General features: G+C 47.6%; 1 protein-coding gene across 1 annotated transcript; it reads right to left on the bottom strand.

Annotated features, from left to right (window-relative positions):
- Positions 1-12139: 12139 nt before the first annotated feature.
- On the bottom strand, positions 12140-16943 carry LOC119181623 (uncharacterized). Its single transcript, XM_075874693.1, has 2 exons — positions 16761-16943; positions 12140-12598 (listed from the first exon to the last, which is right to left on the bottom strand). Exons 1-2 carry the CDS (start codon positions 16941-16943, stop codon positions 12140-12142), a joined length of 642 nt encoding a protein of 213 aa, XP_075730808.1.
- Between the last annotated feature and the right edge of the window lie 3046 nt (positions 16944-19989).

Genomic DNA, 19989 nt, shown 5'->3' with positions numbered 1-19989 from the left:
TGTAGCCCCTGATTTGGGGTGTTCCCGTGTGCTTCCAAAGGAAGTCTTCCTATCCTATGCCATGTTGTTTAATTTCCAATCTTGCTTGAACCTCTGGTCTCATGCACAAAACCGCACTGCCTAAAGTCAAATACGGAACCATGACACCTTTGCAAATCCCTCTCACAACGTCATACCTATCGTAGTTCCACAGTGCCATATTTTTCATTACAGCTGCATTGCCGTTACTACTAATAATTACGTATCTTTTGTGCTCACTTAGGTGCTCAGCACCGTTAATTATCCATACGCCCAAATATTTCTATTTACCCACTATATTTAGCGTGACTTAATTACTGCATATTATGTTCACAGCCTTCGTTATCATTAAAAATCATGATTGCCGATTTTCCCTACTGAATTTCAAATTTACCCTATCTTCCTCATTACCGCAGATGTCTATCAATCCCTGCAGATATCCCACCTCATCCACCAACTCCTCATCCCACCAACTCTTGAGTTTGTGTCTCCTTTTCCGCGGTGACTTAGCAAGCTCTAGCTCGAACAGTCTAATTACATTCGTGTACGTCTACACTGTTATTATCCTATGTGATTACTTTCTCAATTTGTTTAGTAGCTATGTCTATTTGCCTTTCTGAATAAAAATTCCCCTGTAGTTGCTCATCTTGTCTCCTTCCCACTTTCACTGCTCTTCCAAAAGTTAGCTGTCGCGGCGTCGGGACTTGGACGAATGAAGAAGACTGCGGGTCAAATAATAAACTGTTTATTTGGGTGAACCTGTGCACGGTAAACAGAAAGTCTTGCACTGATAGCGGCGAACGGAGCGTCGGCCAACTGACAAGCGACGAAGCGCGTCGGCGTTTATACACTTGACATCGAATGTTCTAGCGTTATCGATAGTGGCGACGTAGATTCCAGAATAATCTGAAATGTTCATGAAATGGGCGTAATCTTAACAAAACAATCTACTACAGCCTCGAAGCTTTCGAACATCACAGGAGCGGTTTGCGCTGAACGTAGTGTAACGGAGTGATAACAAAACTTCAGGAAAGAAACGTGCATTGCCTCCCTCTGAACGAAGCATCGTCCCGATGCTTTAACAAACGACGAAGGTACAGTAATAAAGACAATAAACAATAAGTACAAGCAATGAAGCACATAATCAACAACAAAATAGAGTCCTAAGGTTCGCGAATTAAATGGCTTGAGGCGCACGACATGGACGACTTCAGGTCAAGCACGGCGCCGTTGAAAGTTCTTAATCCCGTCCAGAACAACCTCGTAGTCGAGTGGGCCGAGACGTCGAACTACTCTTTACGGTTCAAACTACCGTCGTAGAAGCTTTTCACTGAGTCCACGTTGGTGTACCGGCGTCCATACCCAGACACGGCCACCGGGCTGGTACTCCACGAAGCTTCGCCGAAGATTGTAACGGCGGCTGTCGGCCGCCTGCTGATTCTTGATGCGCAATCGAGTGAGTTGACGAGCTTTTTCCGCGCGCTGAAAGTAGACGGTGACGTCGAGGTTTTCTTCATCAGTGACGTTTGGCAGCACGGCGTCGAGCGTCGTTGTCAGTTTCTTTCCGTAGACCAACTTGTACGGCATCATCTGTGTCGTTTCTTGTACGGTGGTGTTGTGCGCGAAAGTCACATACGGAACAATTACATCCCACGTTTTGTGCTCGACGTCAACGTACATGGCCAGCATATCGGCGATGGTCTTATTGAGATGCTCGGTGAGGCCATTGGTCTGTGGATAGGCGGTGGTCCGGCGGTGACTTGTCTGGCTCCTTAGGATTGCTTGAGTTAGGTCCGCCGTAAAGGCCATAGCTCTGTCTGTAATGAGCACTCCTGGAGATCCGTGATGCAAGACGACGTTCTCGATGAAGAACTTTGCTACCTCGGTGGCATTGCCTTTGGACAGAGCCCTTGTTTCGGCGTAGCGGGTGAGGTAGTCAGTAGCTACGACAATCCATTTGTTTCCGGAATTCGACGTCGAGAACAGCCCCCAGTAAGTCCATGCCAATCAGCTGAAACGGCCGGCTAGGTGGGTCGATAGGCTGGAGAAGTCCGGCTGGCCTAGTCGGCAGTGTCTTTCGTCGTTGACAGTCTAGACATGTCCTGACGTAACGAGTGACGTCGGTGGCAAGTCGTGGTCGGTAATACTTCTCCTGTATTCTCGCGAGTGTACGGGAAACACCGAGGTGTCCAGCCGTCGGGTCGTCGTGTAGAGCATCCAAAACGTCTGGACGTAACGCTGAAGGTACTACGAGCAGGTAGTTTGGCCGATGTGATGAAAAGTTTTTTCTTGTCGAGGATGCCGTTACGCAAGAAAAACGACGCCAGTCCTTGCTTGAATACCTTTGGAACAACGGCAGCCTTGCCCTCTAGGTATTCCACAAGGCCCTTGATTTTAGGGCTGGCGCGCTGTCGTTCTGCAAAATCATCGACGCTTAAGGTTCCCAGGAAGCAGTCGCCGTCCTCGTTGTCCTGCGGGGTGGGTCGTCTGGGGCGCGAGACAGGCAGTCGGTGTCAAAGTGCCTTCGCCCCGACTTGTAAACGACGCTGACGTCGAATTCCTGAAGTCACTGAGTCCACTGTGTGAGGTGACCTGAAGGGTCCTTCAAGTTAGCTAGCCAAAGAGGGCAGGGTGGTCGCTCACAACTTTGAAAGGGCTGCCGTAGAGGTAAGGGCGAAGTTCAGAGGTAGCCCAAATAATGGCAAGGCACTTCTTTTCTGTTGTGAAATAGTTGACTTCCGCCTTAGAGAGCGACCGGTTGGCATAACTGATGACCCTTTCAAGTCCGTCAATCTCCTGCAACAGGACAGCTCCAAGCCCAACACTGCTTGCGTCGGTGTGGATTTCCGTGTTCGAAATGAGCAAGTATTGGCGGCGTCTGCAGGCGTCGTTTTAGTTCTTGAAATGCTTCCTCCTGCGGAGTTTCTCACTTGAACTCGACGTCAGTCTGTGTTAGGTTGGTGCGTGGCTCGAAGATGCGGGCAAAGTTTTTGACGTAGCGCCTGTAATATGCGCAGAGGCCGAGAAATCGACGCACGGCCTTCTTGTCAGCGGATGACGGAAATGCAGCGATGAATGTTTGTCTTCTGTGGGTCAGGGCGTACTCCGGACTTGCTTATCATGTGTCCCAGGAACAAGGGTGGCTCGTATGCAAAGCGGCACTTTTCTGGCTTCAGAGTGAGTCCGGAATGTTTTTATTGCTTGAAGTACAGCTTCAAAGCGCTGTAGATGGCTGTTGAAGCTTGAGGAAAACACGACAACATCGTCCACGTATACGAGGCAAATCTGCCACTTCAGTGCAGCGAGCACGGTGTCCATAACACGCTGGAACATCGCAGGCGCCGAGTTAAGACCAAAGGGCATGACCTTAAACTCGAAGAGGCCGTCTGGTGTTATGAACGCAGTCTTTTCTCTGTATCTCTCATTATACTTCCATTTGTTAATAGCCTGTCTTGAGGTCCATCAATAGAAGTATTTTGCGTTGTGGAGTCGATCAGGAGCGTCGTCCATTCGGGGGAGAGGGTATACGTCCTTCTTCGTTATCTTGTTGAGTCAGCTATAGTCAACGCAGAAGCGTAGTATTCCATTCTTTTTCTTCACTAAACCACCGGTGACGCCCGTGGGCTCCTTAAAGGCTGGATGATGTCGTCAGAGCATTTAGTCGACTTGTTTCTTTATGGCCTCCCGTTCTCGCGGCGAAACTCTGTACGGACTCTGACGGAGTGGCCTGGCATTTTCTTCTATTACAATTCAATGTTTCGCGACAGGGGTCTGTCAAATTCTCGATGACGATGAAGAGGAGTTCTTGTATTTCAGAAGCAGGTTTTTGAGCTGCTCTTGTTTATGCGTCGGAAGGCTCTGATTAACGTCGAAAGCCGGTTGAAACGCTTGAGTCGTCGGAGTGTATTCGGCAGAATCGAAAGCGCTGCTGGCTTTCAGTATTTCTTCGATGTAGGCAACCGTCGTGCCTTTGCTCAGGTGCATGTACTCATTGCTGAAGTTCGTGAGCATCACTCCTGCGTTACCTCCCCGCAGCTGGGCTATTTCTCTGGCGACGCAAACTTCGTGGTTGATCAACAGGTTCTGGTTGCCTTCAACGACGCCTTGCATGCCTGTTGATTCTTGAGAGCAGACGGAAATGCTGACGCTGGAGCGAGGAGAAACGGTGACTTTCTCTTCAAGCACATTCAAGGCTGCCTTACTGATGGCGTGTGTGGCGGCAGCGCTTTTTCTGTGGATAGCTTTATTGCCTCAGACCTCAGGTCAATGACGGCGCCATGTTGACTTAAGAAGTCCATCCCAAGTATCACATCCCTGGAGCGGTGCTGTAGAATTAGAAAGCTGGCAGGATAAGTCCGGTAACCAATGTTGACTTGCTGTGCAAACACCGGCTGGTGTTATTAGATGACCCCCAGCGGTCTCGATTTCAGGGCCTCGCCTAGCAGTCTTCACTTTCTTCAACTTCGTCGCGAAAGGCCCACTGACGACGGAATGGGTCGGTCCCAGTGTCGACGAGAGTCGCTTGACCTCGAAGTCGCTTGTTCGTCACCGTGCGTTGTGGTTTGGTCGTGGCGTCGGGTCACGGCTACGTCGGTTTGCTACACTGCTTCCCCGCGGTGTCGTCAGGTCTCTTTCTGGCCGGGAAGTTTCTACATCAGGGTACTGTCCGGCTCGCGGCGTTTTAATGTTTCGTCGCGTCGTCGTCGGTGGTGGTGGAGGTTCTTCGGTGTTTCGTCGTTCAGCAACCGCACCTCCATCGGTTGCTGCCCTTAGTTTTACAACTATGGGCTCATGGAACGTCTCCTGTTGGGGCTGCTGTACTGATGTCGTCGGTGAGGGGGCCTGTAAGGTCCTGGTGATGGTTAACAGGAGGAATGTCGAGGTGCCCGTTCTGCGATGGTCAGGTAGTCAGAGATATCACATGGTCGGTCGCCACGCTGCGGGGGCGTTGTGCTGACGGCGAAGCCGCGTAGGCCCATTTGATGGTATTGGCAGCGGCGGTAGGTGTGGCCAGCGTCTCCACTGTGGTAGCAGAGTGGGCTGTTGTCAGGAACGCGCCAAACGTCGGTCTTCCTCGGCGTGTAGCGCTGGGAGGCAGGTGGGTGGTATGTTGTCGGGAAGGGGGGGGGGGTGGCGGCGGTGTCTGGCGACGAAAATGCGACGGTGTGGCCTCTTGACGTGGACGTGGGGGGGGGGAGCATAGCGTCTGGCAGCAGCTGCATAACTCATGCATGGTTTAGGGTTGCGGCTGCGCTGACTCAGGCATGCCCAGCGATTGCTGAATTATTCTCTGACGACGTCTACGATTGACGAAACTTGAGGCTGGCATGACGGCAACATTCGCCGAAGTTCTTCGCGCACTACGGCTCTAATGGTTTCACGTAGATCGTCGGAGCAGAGTGGCTGGATTTCTGCACAGACTGGCGTCGAGCGGTGGTTGAATTGACGTGTGCGCATTTCAAGGGTCTTCTCGGAAGTCGCCGCTTCTGAAACACATTTTAGGACGATGTTCGGAGGGTTCCGCATCAGCCCGCAAAAAGCTTCAGCTTAACTCCTCGCATGAGGATGCGGGCTTTCATGTCCTCGAGCATTTCGGGGTCGGTGTGACGGAAGAGTTTGGTCATCCCTTCCTGAAGAGCGCCGCGTTCTCGTTCGGCAGCTGCATACGGTTTCGAGGAAGGCTTTAACCTTCTCCTTGCGGACCGCACTTGCAAACGTTGCGAGGAACCTGGCCCGCAAACCGTCCCACATTGTCAGGTTTCACTCTTGATTCTCGAACCAGGTCCGAGCAGCGTCTTCTAAAGTGAAATAGACATGCCGAAGCTTGTCGTCCTCGGACCAGGTGTTGAAGACGGCGACTCGGTCGAAACTCTGAAGCTAGCTTTTCGGGTCTTCGAGTGGCAAACCGCGGAAAGTTGGCGGCGGCTTAGGTTGCTGGAGCAGGAGCGGTGCAGGTGGCACAGGCGCTGTCAATTGTCACCGTGGTCACTGTGAACGTTTTGGTCTTCGGAGGATTGTCAGGTAGAAGCCCATACTCTGGTGCCAGGCCTTGCTTCCTGCGGCTAACTCGCTGCTCGTGGCTGGCGTCGGGTTCTTCTCGGCTGCTTGAGCTGGGTTCACGGCTAGAAGGGAACTTCCGGTACATGAAAGCAGCACCTCCACCAGAAGTCACGGCCTCGCGACGCGAACAAATGAAGCAGACTGCGGGTCAAATAATAAACTGTTCATTTGGGCGAAGCTGAGCCCGGAAAACGGAAAGTCTTGCTCTGATAACGGCGAAGCGCGTCGGGATTTATACATTTGCCATCGAATGTTCTAGCGTTATCGATAGCAGCGACGTAGGTTCCAGAATAATTTGAAATGTTCACAAAGCGGGCGTAATCTTAACAAAATGATGTACTAGTCACGAAGCTTTTCGAACACCGTAGGCGTGGTTTGCGCAGAACTTAATGTAACAGAATGATAACAAAACATGAGGAAAGGAACGTGGCAATACGTTTGTGATCCCTACCCAGACTTCTGGAGCCACATTAATCTATGTGCGTTCCCCTGTCCCGCAGCGGTGGTCTAGTGGCTAAGGTACTCGGATGCTGACCCGCAGGTCGCGGGATCGAATCCCGGTTGCAGCGGCTGCATTTCCGGTGGAGGCGGAAATGTTGCAGGCCCGTGTTCTCAGATTCGGGTGCACGTTAAAGAACCACAGGTCGTCGCAATTTCCGGAGCCCTCCACTACGGAGTCTCTCATAATCATATGGTGGTTTTGGGACGTTAAATCTTATATATCAATCAATATGTGTATTCCCCTGAGCCTATCATTCATCCTATGTGACATCAGTGCATAATATATCGTCGACTTCAGCCTTCCTACCTCCCATACTATTTGCCCTTAACATATTCATGATCATTTTGCCTGTTGTGTCAGTATACCCATTTACATCTCCTATGTGGGCAATCATTTCTCCTAGTATAATTGTCTCGCACTCTCCTCCTAATTCCTCAATGTCATTTGTTATACATTCTACAATTGCTTGTTTTTTTTGTCTCTGGCCTTTGCTCCCGTGTACAAGTACACCATACCAAGGAGTGTCATCTGCCCAGCTTTCCCTTTTAACCATAAACGTTTCGTGCATCCCTGCTTGATTCTTTGCTAACACATACTTTTATGTATAAATGCCCCGATTCCACCCCCCTTTTTGCTGCCTTCTGTTCTATTGGAATATTCCCATATGTTGTCCGAATTGCAAGGTGGTTGTTCCATGTCCCGAGGATGTGTCTCCACAACCCAATATACGATCAGCTCCTTCTGCCTTAACTGCTCTTCTATCTCTTCCCACTTCAACCTATTACTACCACCCTGCATGTTAATATAGACTATGTCTGATTTAGCTCGGCCCTTGTGCTTACGTCATCTTTTCCTTCCATGGTCCTCACGTGGTTTGAATATTGGTGTTCCTTTAGAATCGTCATTGGCTACACTGTTGGCCTCAGGGCTCTGGGTCCCCCTAAAAAAGCTTTGGCTTGACGACCAATCCTATAACCAACCCTGCTGCCCGTCGCACGACTGTAATGAATGTCATCTTGTGCAAAGAGGTGAGCGCAGGGCTCGTACACGTCTTTGTTCACCTCCATTAGGCTGTATCCGAGCTGCCGGCTAATACCCCTGACCACACAGTTGGCCTCCACTACCCTCCTTTTGATCCCAAGACACTGCCCCCAGACCTCTAGGACTGTGAATATGGCCACATGCACACTTCCACAGGCGTCTCGTAGTTTACGCATCCCACCCTCTAAGTGTCTTTGAAGGTTTTTAGTCTTTCCTTTCAGCACATAATTAAGACCAGCATGAATAATGACGAGATTTCCGGCCTCCATGCTGTACACTACAACCTCCTGAGCTTTCTCTAGTGAATCCACCATGAACTTCCCAGACTGAGCCTCCACCTTCACTCTCCCACCTTCCTTCACTGACGTGAAGACGCCATCCCTAACCCTGACCACGTTAGAGTCCCCCATCACTTGGACCCTTTTACGCTCCAATCGCTGGCTTCCTGTTTGCTTCTCCTGTTTCTCTCTCTCCCGTATACCCCGTGTTCCTGCGCTGCTCGAAGACTGCCGCGCCACAGAGCTGTATGTTCTCGGAGCCTCCATTCTGTGACCAGACACTGCGGCCCCATGACCTCCCTTCTCGCGTGTTCCTTCCCACCTGTCGCCTTCCCCACTACCCACGCCTTCCATCTCACACCGCTCGTGGCCGGGGCAAAGCGCCACCAGCTCCTTCACCCGTTGCTCAAGCTCGGTCCGCCCTTCCCGCTTTTTTCTAAGGTCACCCTCTATTTGCTCTAATAGGCTGACGGCAGCCACCTCCCGCTCACGCGACGCTTCAAGCCGTTTCTGGAGTTCCATCCTCAGCTCCCCCTGCAGACCCTCAATGCTAGCCTCCATGCGCCGCACTGCCGCCTTCAGTGCTTCGCACAGCCTGCACACGAAGCTCGCCTTCGCGGCGTCGGCCAAACTCATGAAGGCTGTCTCGTCCAGGTAGCACAAGCGCTTGCATTGTTCGCACTGTACCTGCTCACTCTCGCCCGTGGTTTTTCTAGCCTCCTTAGCCATCGCCCGCCCGACCACCGGACCGAGCGCTCGACAGTCCTACGATCAACCCTGATCCTGCTATTCAGCCGCTTCCGCTAACTCTCCTACCTCAAAAACTGTTTGAAGCTGCCTCCTACATCATACACTTCGTGTTCGGGTCTTGCAACTAACCGTGCACACAGGGCTTCTTCAAAACTTCCGCTTACCCCATTCACATGGTCAACGTCACTGCAACGTTGCCCGTAGCTCAACTCACAACGCAAGTACCCGCAATGCAAGTTACCAAAGGTTGATTAGAAAAAGAAAAACAAAAAAATGTGTTTACATTTATAACAGTTATTTCAACCCCTCTATCAACAAAACGAGCGAAAACAAAACAAATAAAAGGAAAACTTACCTTTCGTTGCACGCTGCTTCTGCACCAACCGACCGGCCTGCTAGTGCGTGATGCTCGGGCCGTGCGTTAAGATCACGTGGGCGCAGGGCGGAATCTTAAGGCGGCGGCGGTAACTAAGAAGCTACGTTTCATACATCAGGTGCAACGCTGTGGAAGGTATGCAAGAAGTTCGGCCAGCGAAACGTGCAACTCCGTGCGTTTCTTGGTCACTATCGTGACACCTGATTAGTGCCGGTGCACCCTCGCGTTTCTTTGTACCGCGCGACTGGCGAACAGCAGAAAGCCGGGTGAGTACAAGAGAACGCGGGTACCGAACGACCCTGTGGTGTCCTATTCTGCACTGACACTGAAAGTCCAGGTAGCCGCCGTCGTGGCGTACCCAGAGTAGAGAGCCTGTATTTGATGTCACGTGAAAACTAAGCTATACAGCCGCATAATACCAGACGTTCGACGGCGTTTTTGTTTGGAAGGAACATAACATCTTCAATTACGTTTCGCCCTAGTAATGAAAGAAAAATGAATATTTGCAGGTAAGAACGTCGAACTACTTTTTGTCTCGAACACATCTACTGCGAGAAGTCTCACTAGCTTCTGAAACGTTGCACATGATGCGTGAAACAGAGTATAGTGCCTTGACAATTAAAGTACTCTTGTTCGCGCGAGTGACGCAGAGACGAAGCGTGTTGGTGAGAACCTTCAACTCGGTGATCTCGGGGGTTCGGTTTCCATTCCCTCTTCCTCTCCACGCCTTTGTTGGCAGTTTAGAGGGAGGAAAGCTATGTCTGTCTGTGACATGCTGGCAGAGGCACTGTGCCGGGCTCCCGACCGGATTGCAGAAATTAGGTGCCTTTTCTCATCTTCTAACCACTACCACCAACACACGCTGGCAGTGCCACCTGCTGCGCCGCGGCGCACTCTGACCCCAACTGCGACTACTGCCAAGTGCTGGAGAGTATGGCATCTGGGAATGCCCAATTCACGAATCAATCCAAGCTGCTTTTATGAAAAAAGCCCAACGTATACTGCCTCACCAACAGCAAGATGTGGATGAGGCTACCCACTAGATACTCGAAGGTTCACTGATCAGGGCCAGGCTGAATATGTGGCGCACTGGCTTGCGCACGACGACCATTTACTGCCATGCAGCAACATTATTCACCCCTATTTTTGCTTGTTTATTACTATTTTTTCTTTTTTTATGCCAGGTTACCGAAACCAACCAGCGAGAGCCTATTGTATATAGCCTATAAAGTTTTCAATCAATCAACCAATCAATCAATCGATCGATCCAATCAGCTCTCGGCTGTGGGTGTATTTCATTATATGGCACAGTTGTATATGACATCATTTGAATACAGGGAAGAGTGAGTCATTTCTTGCTTGCTTTGATAATTAATTTTAAATTCCAGGCCGCGCGCTGCGCTATATTTAGCTCGTGTGTCCTCGGTACCCTCGACTACCGATCGGCAGTGTTTTCTGCACAAATTTAAAAAGTGTTGCAGGGCCTTTTGCCGTGACGGGACGCTCGGTAAGCTTGAAAACTGGAGCTGGTGACGCAGCCTTGATGTTCCCGCAATAATCGCTGGGACGTCAGGGTTCTATACGGCATCTGCGGTGGTCCACAAAGTTCTTAATCGGTAAAAATGAAACGAGCTTTCTCCAAAATGTTCAGGTGGAAATTTTGGGGTAATTTGTTGAGCTACCGAGGTAAAATTTAAAAAAAAGGAACTTTCAGACTCGTGATGTGACGACGAGGTTCATGTATTGGGCTCACTCGCGAAATTTAACAATGAAATTTTCGTATTGATTTCTTTTTCTGTTTAAAACATATGATGGTAAAATGAAAGACCGTAAAATATAATATTCACTGATACTCCAGAAGCGCGCAAAAAAGCAGCCCTCTATTTAGGAAACATACTGCACAAGGTGATCCATGAGCAGTGGATTTTGGCTTGTTTCAGTAGCAAGAAAACCAATTATAGCATTATCTCCCCAAATTGTACGTTGGTCGGGCTTATATACGGGTCGGATGCGACTGCGCACTTGGAAGATCTTCCAGCTTGAGAATGGCGCTGTGAGAGACATAATCAAATGGGTTCTCAGTGGTAGGTTTTGACAATGAGAGTTTTATTCTACAGCTCGATTATCTAGTATTTCGCGAAATTACGATGGCCGGCTTCGAGTTGCACTTACGGGTCTCCATTACCCCTAGCAGACACGTCACCGTAACCGCCGCTGTAATTAGAGCTTTCGTTTTGGACGAACTATTTTTGCCATGTCGTAGAGCTCTGGCTTGACCGGCTGCGCGGCGTGTTCCAATATCTTAATCAGGATCCTGGCGTGCCGCTGCTGGCTCGGTACGATGAACGTGTGGACCAGGCCAATCTCTCCGGAGCGAGCGATGTGTCTCAATCTGCGTGCGCAAGCCTCTGAACAGTCCGGACAGTCGTAGTTCACTACCAGGCTCACGTTCTCGAGGACCAAGTCTTGCGCAGCCATGTCCATCGTCGCGAGCACGGGCGCCATGCCGTTGCCGAACGTTTACAGGAGCCGGCGGCGCTCTTCTTTTGTCTTCTCGCCGTGAAGGCCGACGGCGGTCCAGCCCTGCGGTCACAGTTTCCACGTGATCTCGTTGGCCTTCCTCTTCGTGTCGGTGAACACTAAGGCTCTGCTTGTCCTCTCTCTGAGGACGTCTTCCAATAGCGCGGGCAATTCGTCGTCCTTATCTTCCTTCTGCCCGACGTCCACTGCCATTTACACCCGGTTTTGTGCGTGTGGCTTCGCCGTATCGAAATTGAACTCGACGTAGTCGTCAAGCAAGTCATCCACGAGAGGGTTCAGATCTTTGTGCCAGGATGTGATTCATACTATTGTTGGCCGGTCCGGCTTGCAGAGATCGGCGACCTTCGAGACTTCCGGCTTGAAGCCCATCGCAACCGTGCGGTCTACTTCGTCCAGCACGAGGTTCGTACACCAGTGCAGATTCAGCTTGCCATCTTCGAGGAACTCGATGAGCCGTCGAGGCGTCGCCACGCATATTTGACAGCCCTTCCGCAGTTTGGTGCATTGATTCTTCTTGGCTTCACCAATTGCATGTGGCGCACACGCCACGCACTCCAGCCCGCTCAACGAGCTCTAGGCAACGTTGTGAACCTGCTTGGCGAGCTTGGGCGTCGGTGCCAATACAGCAACTATGGGTCTGCCTCGCTCTTCCAGGGGTGACTGCCGCCTGACGTGGATGACGGCGGGCAAGACGTAGGCGAGAGCCTTGTGTGAACCCGTCTCCGCTTTGGTCAAAAAGTTCCTGCCCGAGAGAGCGATCGACCAGCAATGGGCCTCGATGCAGGTGGGCGAAGTGTGCTCGCCTTGGGCCTTGATGCCTCTGACGATGAAGTCCAGAAAGTTGGACTCTTCCAGTGCGAGAATGGGCTTCAGAACGTCGTCCACTTTCACAGATACACCATAGGCATTTCTGCAGGCTTCCACTTCGGCCATCGACCTGCTTGCCGTGACTGGGTGTTCCTCGTAGAGGTTCTTCTCGAATGGCGGCAGCTGGATGTTCTCCAAGGGGGCCTTACAAAGAAACCAGCCGGGCTTACCGAAGAAAAAAAACGGGTAGTTTCACATGTGAGTCCGCGCAATAGCGTGTCTGCGAAAAGCACTTCAGCAAGAGTGACAGTGTTCGCGTGAACCAGCGGTTCCAGTTCCGCCTGAGGAATTGCTGGAACGTCATAGCGCGATGTTCTGAAACCTTTGCCGGACGCTCTGCCGAAGATTTTCGACGGCCTCCTGATGTATTTGTCTAGAGAAAAAAAATGTGCCGAGCTCGCTGTCTATAGGCAGAAAGAACGTAAAATATACACAAGGAATGGGTTGTGCATGTGCATTGTAGCAAACATTTGAACTAAATAAAAATATTTCGTTTATTTATTTATTTATTTATTTATTTATTTATTTATTTATTTATTTATTTATTTACAGAATACTGCAGGCCCGACTGGGGCCCTAGCAGGAGGGGCAAAAGTGTACTCGAAAAGGCAATACATAAACACATTTACATACAGTGCATTGAAAACAAAAGAAAGGTAATGCCTAATTAGTACAGCAAAGCTAGAAAATGATAACACTTGGAATATCTCAAAAAGTGTAAGGAAAAGCAAAGAATAAAAAAGCATTATTCACACAAAAAAGGAACATAACTAAAACAACCTAACATCAATCCTGAAGACTTTCAATTATTTTTATACTTTGCACTGCTAACAATGGCAGCGAGTTCCACTCGTTAATTGTGCGCGGGAAAAAATGAGAACTTGAATAGGTTAGTTTTTGTGCTGTACGGGGTTAGTGCTTGTTCATGTCGATGCCTTGTAGGTCGTGACACCAGTGATGTCACGTAAGGCTCAGGAGGGAGAAGCAATTTACGATTCTTCAAATGAAAGATAAATTTTAGTCTGTCAATTTTTCTTCGCAATTGCAATGATTTTATGCCATAAAGATTCATTAGTTCAGCCGAAGAGTCTGTTTGGTGGTATTCAGAATAAATAAATCTAACTTATTTTTGTTGGATCATCTCCAATGCTTCGATATTCTTCTTTGTATGAGGGTCTCAGACAATGGATGAATATTCGAGTTTGGGTCTTATGTTGGATGAATATGCGAGTAGTTTGACACCAGGTGGTGTGTGTCTTACCTTATGTCGTAAACAGCATAGCGTATGGAAGGCGGATGTGCAAATGTTTGAATAATGTGTGTTTCAGCTTAGTGTACTGGTTGTGACGCCGAGGTATTTGTAGTGATTGACCTGCGTTAGCTGTTCTGAAGGGAGGCTATACGAAAAAATAAATTGTTTTTCTTTCTACTCATATTCATGAAAATCGTTTTGTCAGCGTTAGGTTGCATTTCCCACTCTTGACACCACATATTTATGTTTTGTAGGCTAGTATTCAGCAAGGCTTGATCATCCGGACTTCTAATTTCATTAAATAGCAAGCAATCATCTGCGAAAAGTCTAATCTGGACTGGTTTATTAATGACCTGGACAATGTTGTTGATGTATATGAGAAACAAAAGCGGGCCTAGTACGCTTCCTTGCGGGACTTCCGAGTTAACAGGCAAATGTCGTGAAAAATGATTGTCAATACTTACAAACTGTGTGCGGTTTGAAAGGTATGCGGAAATCCAAGCAACTATGAACTCCGGTAGTCCTATGGTTTTTAACTTTAAAATTAGTTTTGTGTGGCAAACAAGATCAAAAGCCTTTCTAAAATCTAAAAATATTACGTCAATCTGGCCTGATTTATCTAGATTAGAGGCAAAATTATGATTGACAGTGGTTAATTGAGTTAATGTGGAAAGACCTTTCCTAAATTCATGCTGAAATGGAGACAGTACACTGTTATCATTACAAATTTCGTAATATAAGTAGCAATAATATGTTCAGGGAGCTTATAGCAAGACGCGGTTAAATATATCGGTCTATAATTTGTTGGCAATGCGGAATCACCCTTCTTTAGCACTGGTACAATTCTTGCCGTCCTCCAGTCATCAGGAATTATAGCTGTCATCAATGATTTGTTAAATATAACTAGTGGATATGGAGCGAGCATCTCAGCATATCGTTGAAGGAAACGATTAGATATATTGTCAGGCCCAGGCGATGCCTTTGCTTTAAGGTTTAGTAACATTGATATAACACCGGATAAAGATACAAGATTTCTTTCCGCACAACTGACATGATTCTGGTGTAAGGGCTCAGTAGGGTTGGAAAAGACACCGTAAAAATAGGCATTGAACTTTTCAGCAATGTCTTGTTGATCAAAGATGACAACGTCATCCTGTACAATGCGGTCGATCGACTTCTTACTCTTCGAAAGAAATTGCCAGACTTTTTGTGGGGAACCAGAAATGAAACTAGGTAGCGTGTGATTAAAGTAGTGCTGCTTCGCGCTACTAATAGCTTGGTTTAGGATTTTTTATGTTCCTGTACCGTGCTCTTGCTGGTGCATTGTAGTTTGTCTTTTAATTTTTCTTTTTAGCTGTAATATACATCTTGTAATCCAAGGGTTTTTACGGTGTGTTTTCTTAATTTTGTTTGGAACAAAGTTGTTAAGGCAGTATTTGCGCAAACGTTTAAACTGTTCCCAAAGATCAGTAGCATCTGTGCCTTGAAAGCTACCGATGTGCAAGTCAAGAAAGTCAAGGACACTTTCGTATTTTGCCCGTGAAAAGTCTTTGGTCATTATTGAAACATGAGGCTTGGTTTTGCACGCCCCAAGAGAAAACGAAAGAAACACCATTTCATGATCGGATAGACCAGGCTGCACTGACACAGAATAATCGTTAATACAATGGCTGATAAAAATAAGGTTTAGCGTCGAAGCGCAGTGCCTTGTATGCGGGTAGGCTGATCAACTACTTGATGGACGTTAGCCGTAAGCATTATATCAGTTAGGTATGTGACATGTGAGCTCATTTCATGGTTAAAAAACGGCAGATTCCAGTCAACACCAGGTAGATTAAAGTCCCCAGCCAAAATATATTTTCCATTATTAAATGAAGCCACGTGTCCACATAGCTGACGCAAAAATACAGAAGGTGAGTCGAGTGCACGATACACATCAAAAAGCATAAAAGATCGCTCCCAACATGTCACTTTTATTGTGACGCTTTCATGATTGTCGATTTGGAGGGTTAAGAAGGCAGATATAGTATTTTTCACCAGAGCAGCCACTCGCCCTTCACATGATGGACTATCACGACGGAATACATTACACGATGGTGGAAAAATGTCTGCATCGTCAATGGCATCGTGCAACCAAGTTTCTGTAATCACGACTATGTGGGGGGAGTGACTTAAACGTACAGCTTCAAGTTCTGTGGTTTTAATTAGGATGCTACGCACATTTATGTTAATGATTCGTAGATCCTTATTACAGAGTGGTTGGCATCATTCTTTATTAGCTCTCTTTTGCTGACTGTACGTTTCGATTCTCGCGTTGCTAATTTCATCCCAGGTAAAGAGCTCAACGTCGATGCTCAGCTTGTCATGCAGAAGAATAACTTTCTTGCCTTGTTGCTTTTCATTTTTTGCGCTGTTCTAGAGAAGTTTCCTTTTTTTTAGTGTATCTGGTGAGTAATCATTCTGAACTGACACCTTCGTTCCCTTGAGCTTGTATGCATTTTTTAGAACGTTGTGTTTTCCGTTGTAATCCTGGAAATCTATTATCACAGACCTAGATCTACTAGGTTTGCCGAGCCGGTGAATTCTACCCAATGAACTACACGGATTGTCAAGCTTCTCACAAAACAGTTCAGTTATAATTTTTTTTTTCAGATCTTGTTTAGTTTCACTAGTATTTTCTGGTACGCCAAAGACAATTAAGTTGGATCGCCGACTCTGGTCCTCTAAGTCTCTAACCTTTTCTCGAAGAAACTTCACATTTTGCTGAAGCTCATCAACACAAAGAGTTCTCTTTTCCAGTTCTGCGAAGCGTTGATTGGATTCTTTGAGCATGCTTTGCAAACCATTTTGCTGATTTCTGAGGGCGGAGATGTTAGCGGCTAGTTTGTTTTGTCCCTCTAACCATTGCTTTAGCATTTTTTCATTACTGGGGCCCCGGTTTTGTTCAATATCCCGACACAAAAGAAGTTTACACATGCAAAAAACATCACATGCAATAGTAAGACACTGTTTGTGTGACGGAAGAACCAGCAGATATTGGCAGTCACTACGAATAGTATAGCAAGTATCACCAACCTGCAGAAACCAGAAGATGCGCTTAGGAAACATGCCCATGCTAGGTCCTTCGTGACCACTGAAGACAAAAAGGTGCGGTGTGTCCTTTATAGCCGAGTGCTGCCACGTGAATAGTCCTGAAGATGGCACTGTGGGTATGATGTTACAGTATCCCTCAAAGAAGTGGTTCGCCGGCACTGTCATTCCAGCCCAGAATTTGCACGTGTTGCTACCATCAGCGTCAAGAACAACTGGCTACACAGGCTCGTCGATGTGAATCGAGAAAAAGGCCTGCAAAAACCAGAAGATGCGCTTAGGAAACATGCCCATGCTAGGTCCTTCGTGACCACTCTGGTAGTATACTGGTCTCAAAATGGTTTAAATCGGTGGGTGAATAATCCAATTCATAACCATCGCGCAAAACGAGCCTGGTTCGTACACGCTATATAGTTTTAGATATTGACGCCTGGTGGAAACCTAGACGCTTACGGTGGTCAGAAATAACGAAGAATATGTAGTTGGAGTGTAAGTCGGCATTTAAGAGCGTAATAAACTGTCAGGGTCTCTTATGCATTAGCCTAAGACGATTTGAAAACGAAGGCTATCTTTTTTTTTTCTTTCTTCAGTGAATGTGGTGACCATTCCTGCACCTCAAATGCTTGGGCATTGCCTCCGTGATCAGTGAAATGATCACGGAGGCGATGCCACTGATCCTGAACGCGATGCAAGATGACCAATTTGTGTGATGTTCTCATTCTGTGACGTCACAAACTGACGATCTGTGACGTCACGAATGACGATATCGCGTGATGATTTTTGCATAACTTGTCTTTACGCCGTCTACGTGGAATTCCAACGCCGATAATCCTTTTTTTGCGTTTGATGAGGCACCTAATGCTTCAGTCTTTTCAAATAGTATGGAATGAGTGTAAAAACTACGCAGTATTGTGCGAAGAATCAAACTTTAGACATGGCATGGCGCCGTTGAAATAAGTCAACGCACAAGACACATAGAGGGAAAAAACGAATGCCAGGAAAACGTCGTATGAAGTATCTCTTGATCCTAGCTAATTGCTTAATTAAAAGCAAGCATTAATTCAAGCTGACTGTTCGTAGTTATGCAGATAGATACGCACGATAGAAACGCAGAAAGTGTCTGCAGTGCGCAAAGAAAGGCTTCGAAATTAAGGGGACCGTAAAGGGAAACAATGATTTGGTCTAGAGAGGCAAACTGAACTCTGAAAATTTTGATGCCATGTGTTCTACTATCATAAGTTCATTCTTAGCGGAGAAAATCAAGGTTGAAGTTTCATTTTAAAATTTCGTTCCGAAATCTCCGAGCATGGCGTTGGAAATATCAAAATGCATCTTTCCCATTTTTGCAACAGTGATGACCCGATTAAATTTTTTGAAACCTCGTATGCTAGATCTCGGTCATCCACAGAGAACAAGGCACACTTCATTTTTATCTATCAGAAGCTACGTAGGACGAAGTAGATGCCTTCGAAATTTGCGACGTCACAGCGATATCAAGGTGCCGTCTGCACCCGAATTTTCTTTCGCTTGTTTGCTCACCCACCGACCGCCGTGTCACGGTAAGAGTGGTGCTTGCAAGACTGTGAAATTGTGCTATACTAATACGCAAGAAATTATTTTCTTTAGAGTCCCTTTAAAAAGCGGTTGGTGTGCCCGGCAGTGCATCGAATTTAACCCACGGTCTTTCAAACTTGGAGGTGAACGCTCTACCCATTTTCCATGCCACCACAAACGACTGATACGCGGTTCGCTTATCTTGCTCGTCTCAGTCAGACAAAAAAAAAAAGGCCCCTTTTTCTATCCTGCTTGAGTTCGTGTGTTGCTATTAGATAGTGCCATTTTTACGACTACATAGTGTCGGCCTAAGAAACCCTGTTCTGCTCTTCCATTTTTTTTTCGTATCCCATTTACTTTCCCTAATCATTACGAAGTTTCGCAAAGCAGGAAACTCCCTGATGACAGGGTTTCACCTCCTTTTTCTGTCTCTCTCTTTCTCTCTGGTTATATATGCGCGCTGTCTCCACTCCCACCACCATGCTGGCACAACTACGTCAGTTCTACCCAGCGTGAAATGTGCGGAAACAGCGCAGCTGCAGCTCTCGCGGGATTCGCTTCTGCTTTCCGGTGTCGTTTTGTGATTTAGTTTAGATGCTTGTAGTTACGTTGTTTCCAGAGTGAAGATGGACGGAAAAAAATTGTGGAAGCTCCTGCCACACCCACTCCTGTTGTCGTGGTTATAGGCCCTATACAAGCTCAAGCCACTTCCGCATTTCGCTATGCGTGTACCGCTTTGTTCGCGACAGAGATTAATTAGGGGGGGGGGGTGTAGTTTAGGAGGTTCTGACACCCCCCCCCCCGAAATGACGCAGTTACGCCGCCTATGGATCCATCCTTCTTACTATTTACTTAAAAGTGACTTGCGATATGGACACTAATCAGCCATCGGGTTCGCTCACCCTAGAACAGCTCTGTTAAAAATCTACGTGACCGTTTCGGCCTCGAGACATCTAAGCGAGTAGACGGACTTATGTAACGTGGCAGAAGTGCCAACATCCATATAGAAGCCTTTTGGGGCTATAACGCTCGCTTAGATAATCTGCGCAGCGGTGTTCGCTTAGGAATGTCAGATGAAATTGTTGCTGTCAGGAACGATCACAGATTTTCAGATTCAAGAACATTGAGCACATATTTTCAGCATTCTTCAATGCCAAAAATTTGTGATCGTTCCTGGCAGCAAAATTTTCACTCTGACAGTTCTAAGTGCACACCGCTGCGCAGATTATTCTTTATTTTTGTTACGTATCACCTGTTGAGTTCATCTTGCAAAATGAATTTGTGCCACTTTTTTATAAAACGATTTCACAAATGAAGGAAGACGCCTGCCACTGAATATTAGAGTCACTATTGATTGATTTGTGGGGTTTAACGTCCCAAAACCACTATTTGATTATGAGAGACGCCGTAGTGGAGGACTCCGGAAATTTTGACCACCTGGGGTTCTTTAACGTGCACCCAAATCTGAGTACACGGGCCTACAGCATTTCCGCCTCCATCGGGAATGCAGCCGCCACAGCCGGGATTCGATCCCGCGACCTGCGGGTCAGCAGCCGAGTACCTTAGCCACTAGACCACCGTGGCGGGGCTATTAGAGTCCCTATTGGAGGCACTTTTGGAGTCGCTATCTTGACTCAACTTCGTCTAGGTTAAAGTTGAC

This window comes from Rhipicephalus microplus, chromosome 10 (assembly GCF_043290135.1).
Source record: "Rhipicephalus microplus isolate Deutch F79 chromosome 10, USDA_Rmic, whole genome shotgun sequence".
Taxonomy (NCBI): domain Eukaryota; kingdom Metazoa; phylum Arthropoda; class Arachnida; order Ixodida; family Ixodidae; genus Rhipicephalus; species Rhipicephalus microplus.
This window is presented reverse-complemented; position numbering and strand designations above follow the sequence as displayed.